The following is a 17,658-nucleotide window of genomic DNA, read 5'->3' on the forward strand; positions in this document are numbered from 1 at the left end:
ATGCATATACCAGCTGATACCAAAAAATGTGTCATCGTGCAGAAGGGTCAAGATTCAGCATACTGGATTCTAAATGGATAAACACATCACATTCCAATTTCTGTTTTATAAAATACTAAGAACTCCCCAGATCCATCAGTTCTCATCTATGAACACTCTGTGTGTTGTAAGGGTAGACATTAGGCATGAGGAGTGGAGACTTGGGGAGAGGAATTTGGGGGAGGGGTGCTTGTCTAGGCAACCTCTTTGGAATCATTCTTATTTTTCCATTCTGAATTCATGAAGGAAACACACAGAAAAAAATTAATCCATGTAATTCAATAAACATCATGACAAAATTGAAACAAAAATTGCTGAATTTATACAATAAGCATACAGGTCGATAGACTCCGAGCAATTATCAGGTGAACAAGGAGAGCACCCAGTCTTCATTTCTGAACCTGGGAGTTTTACCAGACAATCTCGGTTTTGGTTTTATTTTGCCAAACTAGTCAAATCCTCATTTCCCCCTTATGACAAAATTATCAAGCCAATTGTCAGTGAAGACAACTGAAATATCCAATATTAATTATATCTCAAGGGTCCAACAAAACACCGAGTCTCTAAATCTAAATAAATTGGGATAAAAAAGAATATTTAGCTTCTATAACATGCCACCCAAATAACAAGGGAAAAATTTCAAATTAATATGTTAGATAATTATAAGCAAATTGCAGATGATCATGGAGTAATAACTCTCCAAATGATGACAGTCAAAACAATGAACCTTAAAGAAACGAACTATCATGTTAATTTTGGCATTGCAGCCTCTGCTGTTTCCATACAGACGCAGCAGGATTTCCAGTCCTCCTTAATTCCCCTTGTTGAAATTTATCAATTGAGTCTTGTCTACTACTAAATCTATAATTAAACTGTACAGTAAGCTATTTATATGTCTGCAACAATTTCCTTTTCAAGATACACCAGGCTTCAGTTTTATTCTGTAAAATCATTTCCAATTACATATTTAATCTGTATGCTATTGCTTAAATTACACCTGCACCGCCCTCTGGCCCAGATCCTGGCTGGAGACTCTGGCAGCGACTGCCACACATGTCAAGGAGTTGTTATTACGCTCAATGGGAGCCACATGTGCTCGGCTGCCCAACAACGTGCACCCTGTGACCTCATTCAACCTAAGAGAGTTTGCTGTTTTTTTAAGTTAAACAATGGCAATTCTTTGTACTCATGATTAAGACACAGAAAATAAATGTTACAGAAAGCAAATAACATACATGTAACATCTTTCCTCTAGATCCTCAAACAGAAAACTATCCAGGTCTTAAAAAACTAAAGTATTGCTATAAACTATATACTGCTGTTAAAAATTAAATTTCATTGAAATATCAATATATAATGGACACAAGAAAGAGATTCATATTTTTATGTACGGGAGAAAAAGAACAACCCTAGAAACAATTTACAAGAAAAAGAAAGAGGACAGGCCACGTAAAGCTTAATCGGACATCCTGAATCTATGACCCTTAAAACAGAAATCATGGTTTACCTATTGATAATCTAGTTCTTTCCTGGGACCCTGGCAGACATCAGAGTGAATCTACCTGCTGCATGTGGAGAGCGTATCTAACAAGCACTCGAAGGTGTTGAGTGCAAGAGGAAAATTGCCACGTGGGAGGTTCACACATCCTCACTCCAATTCCAACTTCCTGCTAATGTGCAACAAGTGAAGGCTCAGGTACTTGGGTCCCTGCCACCCACATGGGGAAACCATGTTGTGGTTCCTAGCTCATATGGGGAATGAACCAGCAGACTGAATATTTCTGTGTCTGCCTTTGAAATAAAAATACATTTTAGAGAAATTCAAGTTTCTTTAAAATCCATGATTTCAATAAAGCACAAATTTTACAAATCCAAGCAAGCTTATGTATGATCTATGAAGACATAAACACTTATGTTAAAAGTATAAAAACGCAATAGTGGATTTCTTGAAAGCAGTGGATAATGGAAGCATCCATTGTTTCTGTTAAAATACTCAGCAATCAATGCCAACTCCTAATTATGACCCATCTGTGGATTCTCTTGCATTTTCCATGTAGATGGTCATATTTAATTACAGGTACCTTTCTTCTAGTTCTTTCATAAATTTTATCTTCTGTTCCCTTACCTCGCTATGCTGGAGCTAGGTTCTTCAAGAAAAAAATGAAAGAAAGGAATTTCATGGAACATTCCTTTCTCACTCTTCCTTTAAGATGACAATTCTATTATGTCACCATGAAGTATGAGAGGTATCACAGGTTTTGGGAAATGAATTCACAGTTTAAGAAAATCAACTCCCTTTTGGGGATTAAAAGTTTGGTGGTGGTGGTCAAGATAAAGCAGTTTCAAATTAATCTTGTCTCAGTTCACAGCTAACATTGGACTGCTATTTTTACCATTCTGCCGCTCATAGTTTTGCTTTGAAAGCAACACTGGCATCAAGTTACATGAAAAGCATTGCTTTTTTTTCTGTGCACTGGTAGATTTTGCATAGGATTGAAATTGTTTGTTATTTTATTTATTTGTTCCTCTAACAGGCAGAGAAATAAATAGAAAGCTCCCCTCGACTGGATCACTTCCCAAATGCTCATGACAGACAAGGCTAAACATGCAAACACAATCCAGGTCTCCCATGAAGGGAAGAGGAAGTCACCTGCTGGAGCCATCACCCCTGCCTCCCAGTGCCTGCCTCAGCAGGAAGCAAGAACAGTGCTGAAACCAGGAAGGCAACAAAGACGCTGGAATGGGGACCAGGAGCATTTTAATTGGTACATTAACCACCGCCCACTCAGTCCTTGAGTCCCAGACAAAACTACACCATAACCACGACAAGCTTTGTAGAAAAACTGACACCATTTCTTCAATGGTTATAGAATTTCCATCTTTTTATACGATTGCAGTCTGATTCCGAATGTTATGTATTTTTCCTAAGTAATTTTCAATTTCTTTTATTGTTCAAACTTACTTAAATAAAGCATCACTGTGCACTCCTTAATTATTGCTCTTTTTAAAAAATTCTATTTTATTTGAAGGGAAGATTGTGTGTGTGTGTGTGTGTGAGACAGAGAGAGAGAGAGAGAGAGAGAGAGAGAATCTTTCATCCACCGGTTCACTCCCAAAAATGTCCATGACAGCCAGGCTTGGGCCAAGCCAAAGCCAGGAGCCAAGAGCTTCATCAGGGCATCCCAGTTGGATGCAGAGGCACAGGGACTAGGCCATCCCCTGCTGCTTTCCCAGGTGCATTAGCAGGGAGTTGGACTGAGGTGGAGCATCTGAGATACACATCAATGCCCCCACGCGATGCCTATGAAACAGACTGCAGCCAAACCTGCTATACCACATGCCCGGCCCTCTAAGCAGTGCTGTTAGCAGCTAATTCTCTTCTCTCATTTCCAAAGTTTAATATTACTCTAAAAAAAATTTTTTTTGCTTGACTACAAGAATATTTATGCTTATCTCGTTATAACCTGCTGATCTTTCTTGCTTTTTAAATACCATCCTAAAGTGTATGTATAATTCATTCATGTGAAGATTTTTTATTTTTCAATACAATCGGAAATGCCACCAATTTCCCTCTTCATGATACTCACACCCCATGAACTGTGATGCAGTTTCCTTAATCAGTTCTCAGTATTTCCTAATTTCCGGTATTAGTTCCCCTTTGTCATTGGAATTATTTACACAGGCAGATTTTTAATTTCCCACACTCTTACAGCAATCATTTTTAACACTGATTTCTAAGGTAAGCACATTATTCTCAGAGAACATGAGCTGAATCGGACCAGTTCTCTACAATTGCATGAATACTTCATGATGAGTACGTTCGCTGTTGGAATACAGTCAAGAAGAAGGTGACTGTGGAAACGTATTCACGCATATGGCATCACCACACACGCATGCAGTATGGCATGGGTACCCATGCAATGTGTCATCACTCTCCATTGCAGTGGGAGAACTGAGCACCTGTGACCCAGAACACAGGGCACTCAAAAGACTGAAACATTTCATCTGGTCCTTTAATAGAAAGGATTTGAAACCTTTGTCCCAGTCGTAGATACTTAGCACACTACCATTATCCTTGAGGGCAACTATTACCAAAACATTAATTATATAGCTGAGATCTCATGTCAGTGGCTTGACTCAAAAAGAACTCAAGGATAGCAGAGCATATGCCGTTATGTGCTGCTGTTTCTACCATCACAGAAAACTCATCTACTAAAAGCACTCTTATACATAATGTTTTAAACATGCATTTCACTATTTTCTTAGAGTATCTATCTCCTCCATGTGTTTTTTTTCTTGCATCATCTACTAAAAAAGAAATGTGCATTTTTAAGGACCCTATTTCTTCCCATTTTTTTAAAAGATTAAAAGATTATTTGGAAGAGTGACAGAGAGGGAAAGACAGAGATCAAGATCTTTTGTCTGCAGGTTCACTCCCCAGATGACCTATTACATTGCCAGAGAGTCTAAAACATCCTCTGAGTGAAATGTGATGCTTGTAGTCCCATGCATCAAGTGAACTGCATCAAAGGTTCTCGCCCAGATGCATCTTGGAGTCACTCTACATGAAACTCATCCAGGTTGACAGCAGCCACCTTACACAGGAACAACAGTGCTCAGAAATCTGATCACAGAATAAACTTCCCCAATGAAGGAACATGACAGATGCAAGCTTACAATATTCTGGCTCCATTTCCATACCAAAACAGGTTGTTATCTCGGTCTCAGAACCCTCCATCATTGTTGACACTAAACATTTTCTGTAACCTATCCACGGTGCACCATGTAATTACTGATTTTCTTCACTTGGAAGCCAACGATGCTGAGTCAAAGGCTGGCAAGTTCCCTGGCATATTATCCATGCCTGTCTCTCCCTGTGATTTGGGAGCTTTCAAGGATACCATGAGCCCCAGAGGTAAACAAAGACTTATGAGTTCATCCTTTCTTCCCCAAAAGCTGCATTCCACAGACATGATTTATTTATCATAAATAAACATCCTGGCCGGGAATGATGTGTCAGGTTGCCACAGCAGAACAAAGGAGTGCCACCCACCTCTATTTTATGAAAAGCATAATCAAGTGTGATTGTTCAGTTATCATGAGCTCAGTACTAATTCAGGGCTAATTCAACTCAAATTATCTACCTCTTTCAACTTAAAGAGAGAAAATGTTAATGAGAGAATATTCACTTTACTGCCTGAATTACCCATTAATTATCCAATTAACTTTACTGCCCTGAATTACTCACTGATTTGCCTATTGTATAAGGAAATTTATTACCATGCTAACTTAAGATGCTCAAGAACTTGCAGCAAAATTCACTGAACACATTTTGAGAACTTTTTCTTCTCTACCTATGGATCCCTAGATCCCACGCGAGAATTCCCCGAAACAGTCCAGCAAGCTCACCAACGACCATACGTTACTACAGCAAATTATCACCTCTCAGATTGCATCTCACTGAACCTTGAAACAGCTTTTCCTTCTCTCCCCCGTGAAAGACTTTATTCTTGTTCTTTCCCCAAAATGCCCATCTCCCTTGCTTTTCTACCTGACTGAATGGTCATATTTTTCAGTCTCCTTTTGCCGGCCATCATGTCCCAAACATTTACACAAGGAAGAAGCCCCGGAGTTAAATCCTTACCACCTTTCTGCTTTCTCTCGTCAATCCTGAGGGTCTCATCCAGTCTCCTAGATTTTATAATACTGCTCTCATGTATTTGTCCCCATCCTGGATATTGCCATTCAAATCTCAGTCACATTTATTCAGCTGTCCTGGGAACACACAAGAGCTACACTCAACCCCAAAGTGTCCAACAAAGAGTCCTGATTCCCACACCACATCTGCTCCTCCTACCGTCTTCCTCATCTAAGAAGTGCAAACTTGGGCTTTCCACCTGCTCAGACCCAAACCCTTGGATTCTTATCTTCCTTCCCTCCTGCATTCAACATGTGGGCAGTTCTATCGGCTTTACGGTCAAAATGCAGTCATGTATCACACTTAGTGACAGGAACATGTTCTGAGAAATGAGTTACTAGACAATGTCATGTTGCGTGAATGTCATCGAGTGAACCTATAAAGGTGATATTACCTTATGGGATCGCTATCATACACGCAGTCTGACACTGACCAAAAGGCCATTACGTGGCTCATAACCACACTCCACGCTCGTAATCCTATCAACTCCCACTGCCAGTGTTGTCACTGTCCTGACCCAACCCTCCCCATCCTCTCTGACATCCAGAGCTGCTCTGCCTTTGAGTCCTTACTCCAGCAGCCGGATCAACATCATGTCACGTTTTCTGTTCTTGTCTACCAAGGGTTCCCTTTTTCACTCAGAATGAAAAGTCATGTCACGATGACTGTGCCCTACAGGACACAGATCCTACCTAATGCTCTCTGCCCCCTCACCTCATTCATGTCAATCCTGCCATATGCAACATGAATGCAGTAACAAGCAGCAGCCTTAGATCTTTGCACTTAATGGAACACCTGTCTAACACAGAAACCCACAAGAGGATAACAGATTTTGCCATCCAAACCAGGGCACTTTGTGGCATTAAACTATGCCAGAAGAGGAGTAAATAAAAACCATCCTAGGCAAAATGGGGTATGCAGTCTCCTACCGAAACACCCCAGAGCTGCCTGCCCGTGCATCTGGCTAAGCACTGACTGGCTGACCAGAGTGTATCCTTCTCCCCATGCTGCAGGACTGAGTCACCTCTCCACCGCCTGCTCCTGCTCTACACTCGTAAAACGCACTTCCAGCACATAAGGACAAAAAATACTCTGAATAATCTATCTGACCATTAAGCACATCTTCAAAAGATTAAAATTTGTTAAAAACTGCATTAAAGCAGCAGCGGGGTCAGGGGCAGGTTATCCCGGTAGTATTTCTGGTATACCATTATCTACAACCCTCCAAAAGGATACTGAAGATCACGAACATTATCAGTATGGTGGTGAAAAAATAGAGATTTTTGTAACAAAGATTTTAGTGAAACCCTTGAGAAGGGGAAAAGTCACTACCTTGAAGCGTTGTTTGGAGGATTAAGAGATAGAATGTTCAGGAATAAGCGCTCAGCACAGGGGAGCATCGGCTGCTGCAGGGGCTGCTCAGCCCACTGGTGAAAACAGGTGACCCACATTTTCGGCATGCAAAACAGCTATGAAAGCATTGCTGAACATATCCTTGCAAAGTGTCCCTTCCATACCCCCAAAACAATCTCATCATGACATACTTTGTGAAAATCTCACTTCAGATGGGCATTTAACCTAGTACTTACATGTCAACTGAGGTGCCTGTGTGCCACAGCGGTGTACCCGGGTTCAATACCTGGCTCGGGCCCCTAACTGAAGCTTGCTTCTAATACAGGCCCCGGGAGAGTCCAGGTTATGGCTCAAGGAACTGGGCCTCCACCTACCATGCGGGAGACCTGGCTGATGTCCCCGGTTTCCAGCGTCAGCTCCAGCCCAGTCCCAGGGATTGTGGTCAGTTGGGGGTAAAACCAATGAAAAGGAGAGCATTCTATCTGTTCCCAAAAATAATAGCAACATGTCTACTTGTACAAATGGTTGGGGATTCAAGTATTTTAAACGTATTTTAGATGGATGAATACACAGCTACCTGTCATGAAAGAAAAGATCAAACTGGATTTTGGTTAGGAGAAAAAAAAAAAAGAAACGTACCACAGGTCAAATTTTTTTAATGAGAGTTTATAGGACTTGAGCCCTGTTGGGTACTCTAGAGTTCCCCTCACCCTCTCTGCTGTCTTTCATCATCTTTAAGTCCGACAAATATTGAGTTCTTTGCCATGAGAATTACAATGGGAATGATTATCTTATTAGAAGCAAAAAAAAAGAATCTAATAAAACAGTATACTTTCATGATTAAAAAAGAGAGATAGAATCCTTAAACAGATTCAGTATATTAGAAATGTACCAGAACACAATCAAGGCAATAAACGAGAAACCTGCCTCCAGTTATCATGCGCAATGAGAAAATTTGGGGGTATTTCAAGCTAAGACCAGAACCAGATAAGGGTCCCCAATCTCGCCACTGCTATTCAGTACAGCACTGGAAGTTTTAGCCAGACTCATTAGGCAATTAAAAAGAAATCAACGGGATAGAAATTGGAATAGAGGAAGCCAAGCTATTGCTGTTTACAAATGACATGATTCCCTGTATGGGAGAAACAAAAGATGCTACAGTGAGACTACTGGAATTCACAAGAGAATCTGATAAGGTTGCAGGATTTAAAAACTACACACAAAAATCAACAGTCTTTGTATACTCAAACAATTCCAAGACTGTGAAAGAACTTGTAGGACCACTTCCATTCACAATGGCTGGAAAAAACGAAAAGATTATATACCCGGGAATAAACTGAACCAAAGATATGAAGAATCTCTATGATGAAAACTAAGAAATATTAAAGAAATAGAAGACACCAAAACATGGAAACATGTGCCACATTCATGAACTGATACCATCAAAATGTCCACACTACTTAAATCAAGTTACAGATTCACTCTGATTAGAAGCAAAATATCTAAGGCAAATGTCCCAGATCTAGAAAAAATTTACATTAAAATTTATACAGAGACACAGGAGACCTCAAATAGCTAAAGAAAACTGAAACAACAACAACAACAAAAGCTGGAGGTATCTCAATATTAGACTTCAAGATACTACAAAGTTGTGGTCAAAACACCCTAATACTGGTGGCTAAAGTAGACATGAAGATAAACGGAACAGGATAAAAATCCCAGAAACAGTCTCACACATCGACAACAATCTATTGTTGACAAGCAAACTGAAGTCAAACCAGGGAGAAAGCAAAAGTGTGCTGCTGGGAAAATTAAGTCTATGTGTGCAGAAGTATGAAAAAGAAAACCCTACCTTAAATCCTATTTTTAAAAAAAGTCAAATCAAGGAAGCTGATGACTAATCCTCTGCCCTGTGGCTCTGGCATCCCACTGGGCACCAGTTCATGTCCCAGCTGCTTCACTTCCTATCAACTCAGTACCTACAGCCGTGGAAAGCAACAGAGCATGGCCCAAGTCTTCGGACCATGTACCCACATGGAAGACCCAGAAGATGCTCCTGGTTCCCAACCTCAAGCCAGCTTGGCTCTGGCCATTGTGGCCACCAGAGGAGTGAATCAGTGGACAGAAGACCTTCCGTCTTTATCTCTCCTTCTCTCTATCTGAAATCTGCCTTTCAAATAAAAATAAACAAATCTTTTTAAAAATTCAATTCAAATTGCATCAAGGACCTAAATCAATGACCTGATGTCATCAAATTACTAGAGGAAAACATCAGGGAAATTGCAGAACACAGATGTAAGCAAATCATTCTTGGAAAAGTTCCTCGAAGCACAGGCAACTGAAGCAAAGAGAAATGCACGGGACTGCATCAAATGCTTTAGTGCTGCAGTGGAGCCCCTCGAGACAGTGAAGAGGCAATCAACAGAATGGGAGAAAATATTTGCAAATCATGCAACCGACAAAGGAATATATCCAGGATCTATAAAGAGCTCAAGAAATTCAACAACAAAACAAACAATTCAGTTAGTAAATGAGCAAAGGACATGAACACATACTTTTCTTAGGATAAAACACAAATGGTCAACAGACACACGACAGTACAAAGTGATATAAAGTATGGCATTATGAAAAATTAAAAAAAACAGAACTAAGCAAAGAAGAGGGTGAGTGGGGAACGTAGGCAGGAGGAAGGGTAGGGTGGGAAATCACTCTGCTTCTAAATCTGTATTGTGAAATATGTGACACCAGTTTATTCTAAAAACCTAAAATATAATTATACAAGAATATTCCATGTTTATGAATTTGAAATATCAATACCCTAGAATGTCCCAAATGTATTTATAAAAAATACATTTCATGTATTTACATGAAAAATCCACAAAAATGCTAGGAAACGGAGAAATTCAAAATTAATTTCAAAATGTGACCAAAGTATAAAATAAAAGACCTAAAACAACCTGAAAAACAAAGAAAGTCGGAAGTTTTCACAACTTGTTGCTGAGCTACCATAATTATGCAACATGGAATCGGACATGGAGACACACATGAATGGAATAAACTATTGAAAATAGAATCACATATATTAGTCAACAAATTTATAATTAGAGTGCTTTCTAATTCCATCTAGAAATACTATTATTTTTCGCAGTGGGTGCTAGGATATAGGATTGGAGTCTAACTCAATCTTTACCTCATACCAGGCAAAAAAAACCAGACCACAGACTTAACTTATACGATAAAACAATAAAATATGGGGGGGGGGTATCTCTCTAATTCTAGAGCACCAAAAGCCCTGATGTATAAATACTTCAACCAAGCCAAAAAAGTATGCACGCCAAAAGATACTCACACTCATTCCCTAACGCTATAGAATACACTGATGCAAGTTTAGCAATACAGAACACCACACAGACCCATGAACTAAAATTCTGTGGATCAGGTGTCCAGCTCCATTTAATTGGATCTGCTTCTTAAGAGTCTCAAAAGACAGTAAACAGGGACTTGGCCAAGCAGGGGTCTCACTTGAAGGTGTATCTGGGGAACAACATATATCCGGTCTTCCTTGGGATCTTGGCAGAACTTACCTCCTTGTGTTTACAGGACTCTTACTTTCTTGCAGGCTGTAGGCTAGAGCCACTCTCAGCTCCTAGAGGCAGTTTGTTTTGTTTTATTTCAGAGGTAGAGTGACCGAGGGAAAGAGAAAGCCTTCATCTGCTGGTTCGCTCCCCAGCTGACCCCAAGGGTCATAGCTGTGCCAGGAAAAAGCCAATCACCAGGAATTCCTTCCAAGTCTCCACATGGGTGACAGGGCCCAAGAGCTTGAGCCAGCAGCCACTGCTTTTCCAGGCACATTGACGGCAACCTGGCTTGAAGCAGAGCAGTTGGCACTTGATATGGGATGCTGACATCCCAAGCGGAAGCTTAACTTCCTGCATCACAACACCAGACCCTAAAATACTGTTTTTGAAAAGGACAGAAATTTGACAGAATTCAACAGAGGATGATTTTTAAATGGCCATTAAGCACGAGAAAAGGTGATCGAGTAGACATCGAGAAATTAATTCAAGTCACAATGAGCTATCATTACATATCCACTAAAGTAGCTAGACTTAAATAACAACATCAAATACTGGTGAAGATGCGGAACAATGAGGGCTCTCAGAAACTCTCAGTGGGAAGGAAAGACTGGCGATGTCTTGTAAGAGCTAGATGCCTTCCCTATAACCCGGGAATTTCACTCCTCAGTACTCACCTGAGTGAAACCAAAATATTCTTTTATCAAACATGTACAGCGATGCTCATGGAACCTTTATTTTTAGTAGGCTCAAAGTTGGAACAATAAAGCTGTCCATCAGCAATGAACGGATAGACAAAACATTACAGTTATACAATAAAGGACTTAGGCGGCATGAAAAAGGAATGAAGTTTTTAATGATACACACAGCATCAGGGATGAAAGAAGCCAGACAAAACAGTGTTGACTGCTTGGTTTCACTCATATGAAATTCTAGAGGGGACAGCTGAATACAAAGGGGAAGATGGAAAGCTTCAGTATCTGGAATGGGGTTGGGAGAACACGGGAACCAGCCAAGATGAGGGTCCTCGAAGGCCAACCACACACAGACAATTTTAATGTGTTGAATGTGTTCCATTTTACACTCCCACTAACAGTATCTCAGAGTTCTCACTGCTCTGTGACAATCCAGCCTTCACCAGGATGTGGTCATGCCAGGCAACTTAACTGTTACCATTCTAGTGGGACTGCAATATATTTTCCTGTAGCTTTAAGTTACCTTTTCTGATGACTAATTATGCCTCCCTCCTTCACCCACTCTTCCCAAACTCATTGCGGTTCTGTGTGCCAGGAATAAAGATCAGGGCTGCCAGTAGCAATCCATATGGATTATCAATAAAGCTGACTTCTCAGTATTTTTTAGCAAGCGAACAAACAAAAATCAGAAAAAATCACAGCTATTTTCTCCTGGCACTCCACCTGTCATCTAGAATGCCCCTGGGTGCACAGCATCACTCACCTGACCTCAAAGCATTGACTTTGTATTACAGATCCTAGGTGTTGTTTTGACATCAACTAGATAACTCAAAACATAGAGATGAGTTCTAACCATTAGAGTGCTTGGAATCTTGGCCGAGGCATGTGCTCAAGTGAAGCAGACAGATGTCAGTTCTGTCTTTGAGGGAAACCCCTTAATCCCTCTTGCTTAGGTGAGAGAGGAAGGAAAGTCAGGCCCGAGGCTTCCAATTCCAGGGTCATTTTTTCATGTGCTTCCTCAACAGTGCCCTGAGACTATACAAGCTCAACACAGGAGTTCCATTAGGACCTAATGCACTTCTAACCTAGTGTCCCAGGGATAGCCAGTATGTCTGCTTTTATTGCATACCTAACAAACGATGCTTCACTGAGGCTAGAAATGCCTTTAATTCAACTCAAAAGTAAGAAGGAAGAAAAGCGAAAAGAGGATTTCCCTATAGAGTGTAGTCAGAAATGTAGAGCCTCCTGTTGTTCGTCAAACAAGAAAAATGTGGGCCTCTTGTCTGGAGTTACAGAACGCTCTGAAGTCATCAGACTAAGTAAGTTCCCAATAGATTAAGGCAGGATCACTCTTTACAGGATACACCCAGGGAAGCCAGGCACACACCCATAACATCTTTTCTACAGTCACAGCCCATCACCTGATTCCCGCGAGCACTGACACAAAGGGAAAATAGAGGCTCATTTCCAAGGTACCACCAGGAAAAGGGACCTTAACATTTTTAAAAATTATTTTTTATTTAAAAGGCAGACAGTCAGATCTTTCATTCACTTGTTCACTTACAAATGACTGCAACAGCCAGTGCTGGGCCAGACTGCAGCCAGGAGCCAGAAAATTAATCCATACTTCCCATGTTGTTGGCAGGAACCCAGTACTTAAACCATTACCTGCTGCCTTCGAGGGGCACATTGTCAGAAAGCTGGATTGGAAGCAGATCCAGGACCCAAGTCTACTCTCCTTATCTGAACAGCCCAAGTACCAGCTTTGCCAGATACCAATCTCAGAAACCATTTGTTTAATAAGGATATGGATGCCATGAAGCTGCGAAATCATCAGCAAACAGGCTCTCCTGATGTGTTCACAAGCTGTCCTGGGCCTGTCCAGGGTTTCTAGGAATTTCGGTAGCAGCCCTCCATCCCTGTCCTCTGATGCGATGCTATGCCTGACTCATCTACTCCCCCAGGATTATCAGCTCACACTTGGCTCATCGTGGCTGCCTTCATCACTCTCTCCCTTGTGACTTACAAAAAGAAATTCCGATTGAAGACTGCAAAATGAGCTTACATTTGGCCACTCATTCGAAAAGACAATATCACTAATTATTGGGGAAACACAAATCAAAACCTCTAGGAGATGCCACCGTGGCCAACCTCTCTGTGTATCTACCTTTCCAATAAAAACACGGAAAGATTAGAAGTCATGTCCATTGTTGGCGGGAACATAAAATGATACAGCTTTCAAAGAAAAGCAGCAGTTCCTCAAAATCTGAAACAGGAAGTTACCATATGATTCAGCAATGCCACCTCTGGAAATAGGAGGCTACTTTAGAAAGTCTATGGAAACTTGAATTTAAAACTAGGATCATTTTGCTGCAAAAAATATTTGCAGTCCATGCTTATAACAGCAGAAGGGGGCCTTCAAAAAGTTCACAGAAAGAGCATATTTATGTCCCCCCAAAAACACTATGCAAACACTTATGCACCAAAATCAACATCTTTTAACTCTGCTTTCCACAAATTTTCAAGTAGCCTCATCTATCCAGGATCTCTAAAAGATATTTACACAGCCATATTCATGGCAGCTTTATTCACAATAGGCAAAAGTTGGAAGTCATCCAAGTGTCCATCAACAGGCGCATGGACCAACAAAACGTGCACAGGTACACAGGGGATATTAGTTTTAACAAAGGGGAAAATTCTGGCATATGCTGCAGCATGGATGGGCCTTTAGGACCTGCTAAGCGAAATAAACCTGTCAGGAACATCACAATATTGGAAGATTCTGCTTTGAGGAGCTCCCTAAAGTCATCAAACACCTAGGCACAAAGTAGAGCAGCAACTGACAAGGGCTGCAATACAAAAGACTAGGGGTGTGCTTAACAGGCGCAGAGGATCCACGGACAGATGGTGGCGACGGTTACATGACAATTCAGGGAATTGTACACTTAAAATTTGTTAAGGTTTATTTTGCCACAACTCACAATCTCACATGCAATTTCCAATGCATCAGAGCTTTATTAAGAAAATTAAAGACAGGTTCAATCAGAATGTTTGGGAGAATGGAACAGGATACAAGCGAGCTTTCCTCAGTACCACAAAACAGGTGAGAGTCAGAGCCCCTCAGATGAGCAGCACCTGAGTTTCAGAGCTTCTTGCAGGTGACACGCAGACAAGGACAAGAGTTATGATGAAATGAATGCTCAAGCATTCATTCCCGAGAGGGCTATCCTGCCAGTAGTGTCTTGACATTAACTGCAGGCTCCCTGAGTCCTGACCTGGAAGTTGTGAGGCGGCGAGAGAATGCTGTTGTCTCAACAGTAGGATCCATGGCCTGTGAGGCTTGCAAGTACAGAGACCTCTTTTCCCTTTGAAAGTGTCACAAGTCCTACCACCTGTTTCCAGGACTGGCATGTAACTATCTTACTGCCTGTAGGTGCCTTGCTTAACCAGGCCCTCATTATAGGGTCTCAACAACGGAATCTCATTGTCTAGCTCCTCTTTTCAAATAAAACCACTTCACAGGTCATGGGGTACCCAAGAGCCAGCTCCAAAACCTGGTTTCCTCAGAGCCTTTAAACTGTGATGGGGTGGGCACATGTCCATAAAATACTAATGGAACCACAGTGTTCAATTCTCCGTGAGCTGCTGGCTTTGGGAGGTTGAGGAATTGAGTGCATATATGTATCCTACTTCTATGGAAATGTAAACAACTCCTAACGAGTAGGAGCTGTTTAGAAAGAAAATCCTACAGATCTATTTTACCACCTTCGGAGTTAACTGTTACCACTTCAGGTAAATCATAAGAGGTGCCATTAATACCTCATAGTTAATGACTGAAGCTCAATCAATGAAAACTAACCCAATTATCAACGCACAGTTACAGGCAAGGACAATAAAGTCTTACCATGAGACAACATTCTAAGCTATTTTGATATTTAAAGATAAGGTTTTACAAAATCCATTCAAAATTACAACAGCAAACATGGAGTTGCTGTATGATTGTTTTATAGTAAGCATAAGACCTTGTTACCAAAACACACCAGCAATTATACCAAATTGAACCTCTGAAAGACTACTTACATCCAAAGAATCCTCCTTTAGTAGGATCAGAGCCATATTCTGCGACACCAATTTGCAGGAATATCCTAAAATGGGGGAAGGAACAACATATGAATGTAGCACTCCTTTCCACTAACTTGTTGGCTTTCAATAGCAGCTTGAATTCAACTTCCCCTCTGCTACCTTATTACTATTTTAAAACAGTTCACACGGAGGAACAGGGCAAAATGAGGGATAGGAAAAGCAGGTGTAAGTTGATTTTGATTCTCACAGACAGCTTGAATAGAACTAGCTGCAAAGGTCTTTAAAACTAAAGGCTAAAATAAACACTTGTCAACTTTCTGTGGATTTTTCTTTATGCTGGCTTCCCTTGCAGGAAAGGCCTGGATTACCTAAAATAACAGCAAACACTTTAGGTAAAGACAAATGAAATTCAACGGTGCGCCTAAACCAGCATCAATGTACTTGCTGGGATACCAAGATCCTCACCTGCCTTTCCAACAACTAGGCGGTTCTCACAACAGGTTTCAATGGGGTACCACTGCACAATGAGGGAGTCGTTATGCCTGTCCTTTTGAGGAGTGACTGCTGCTTCAAGAACTAAATCCCAAGTTACAGGTCACAACAGCAATGTACGTTTGCTTAGAACAAAGTCTCCCTGACTCCCCAAACATTTCCATCTCAATTTTTTCAAAGTGTTTGTCTTGATAGGTGAAGCAAGACACTCTCGTCTACGTTTCCTCACGGTAGGAGAAGGCATGTACTAGGAAGAGTTTTCCATCTCAGGCTTCGTTTTAGATGCCTGTTCAGAGCAGGTGAGAGCAAGGTCCCACAGAGCAGTCCTCCTGATTCCCCCTGCTCAGGTCCCTGTGCCCGTGAGGGAGGAGAGGAGGACCAGCAACGTTGATGACCTGCAGTCTGCCAGGGGTGAAGCTTTGCTTCAAAACACCTGTGCTGTCCCACTGCCCTGCAGCAACCCGGCATCGCCACACACGTTTCACCAGGCTATCCCAATTCATCACACCGCAGAAAGGCAGGAAAGAATGCTCCCATTGAGAAGCCCTTATAACCAGCTTTTCTTCCAGCACCTTCAGATAATGGATCAATGATTATTGGAAAATACAGCAGTCTGTAGAATCCCAGCCTTCCAGCAAGTACACAGATACCTCATGACTTTGTGGGGAAAAAAAAACACATGCTACGGAAAATTACGCACAAATTTCACATTTTTGCATTCAAATTCAACTTCTAATTACATCTTTCTTGAATTTTTGAAGTCCCCTCATTTTTTAAGAACTATTTATTTTTATTGAAATGTCAGACATACAGAGAGGAGGAGAGACAGAGAGGAAGATTTTCTGTCTGATGATTTACTCCCTAAGTGACCACAATGGCCGCTGCTACGCCAATCCCAAGCCAGGAGCCAGGAACTTCTTCCAGGTCCCAAGGCTTTAGGCCATACTCAACTGCTTTCTCAGGCCACAAGCAGGGAGCTGGATGGGAAGCAGGGCTGCGGGGATTGGAACAAGCGTCCACATGGGATCCTGGTGTGTGTAAAGCAAGGACTTTCGCTGCTAGGCCACTGCGAAGGGCCCATCCCCTCATATTCTTAAAGCAAGGAGCAGACTGAATCCTGACTCCCTCATTCCCAAGTCACTGTGTGTGTATAACTCCGTTTTCAAATAAATAAATCTCTGTTTTTTTTAAAAAAAGTATTCCAAGTCTTACATTTAGCAATACTGCTAGATAAAAGCTAGGCTGTTAAATACCATTAAAAATTTGCACAGTGGTTAAGACACCAGTTAGGCTGTCCACAGCATACATTAAAGCACCTGGGTTCATGTCCCAGCTTCACATCTAATTCCAGCTTCTGCAAATGCAGACCTTGGGTGGCAGAAAGTCATGGCTGAAACAGCGGTGTTCCTGCCACTGTTGTGGGAAACCTGAACATTGCTGTCAGCTCCAGCTTAGGCCTCCTGATGCAGCACTGCATTTTGGAGCAACGAAGGGAGATGAGAGCTACCTGCAAGATGTGCCTCTGCCTTTCATATATCAGGCCAATAAACAGAATGTTTAAAGTCCTACACAATAGGATTGCGATAACTGCTTTCTTTGTTTCCATTAAAATTTCACAAATACGTTCTTTCTTCCTAGACTATAGATTCTTCTAATTTCTACATTAGGTTCAGAAGCCATGTCTACATTTTGCTTGCACACACAAAGGAGGGATGCTACAATT

At 41.3% G+C, this 17,658-nt stretch overlaps 1 protein-coding gene across 11 annotated transcripts in view; it reads right to left on the reverse strand.

Moving 5' to 3' along the window:
• Positions 1-17,658, reverse strand: part of LOC101536302 (phospholipid-transporting ATPase IB) — a 633,219-nt gene that overhangs the window by 385,650 nt on the left and 229,911 nt on the right. For all 11 annotated transcript variants that reach the window (XM_058670954.1, XM_058670952.1, XM_058670953.1 and 8 more), the window contains one exon: positions 15,441-15,505. In XM_058670954.1, the coding sequence (XP_058526937.1) occupies positions 15,441-15,505 (65 nt within the window). The remainder of the gene's footprint in view (positions 1-15,440; positions 15,506-17,658) is intronic.

The sequence above is a fragment of the Ochotona princeps genome, chromosome 12, assembly GCF_030435755.1.
Source record: "Ochotona princeps isolate mOchPri1 chromosome 12, mOchPri1.hap1, whole genome shotgun sequence".
In the NCBI taxonomy this organism is placed as follows: domain Eukaryota; kingdom Metazoa; phylum Chordata; class Mammalia; order Lagomorpha; family Ochotonidae; genus Ochotona; species Ochotona princeps.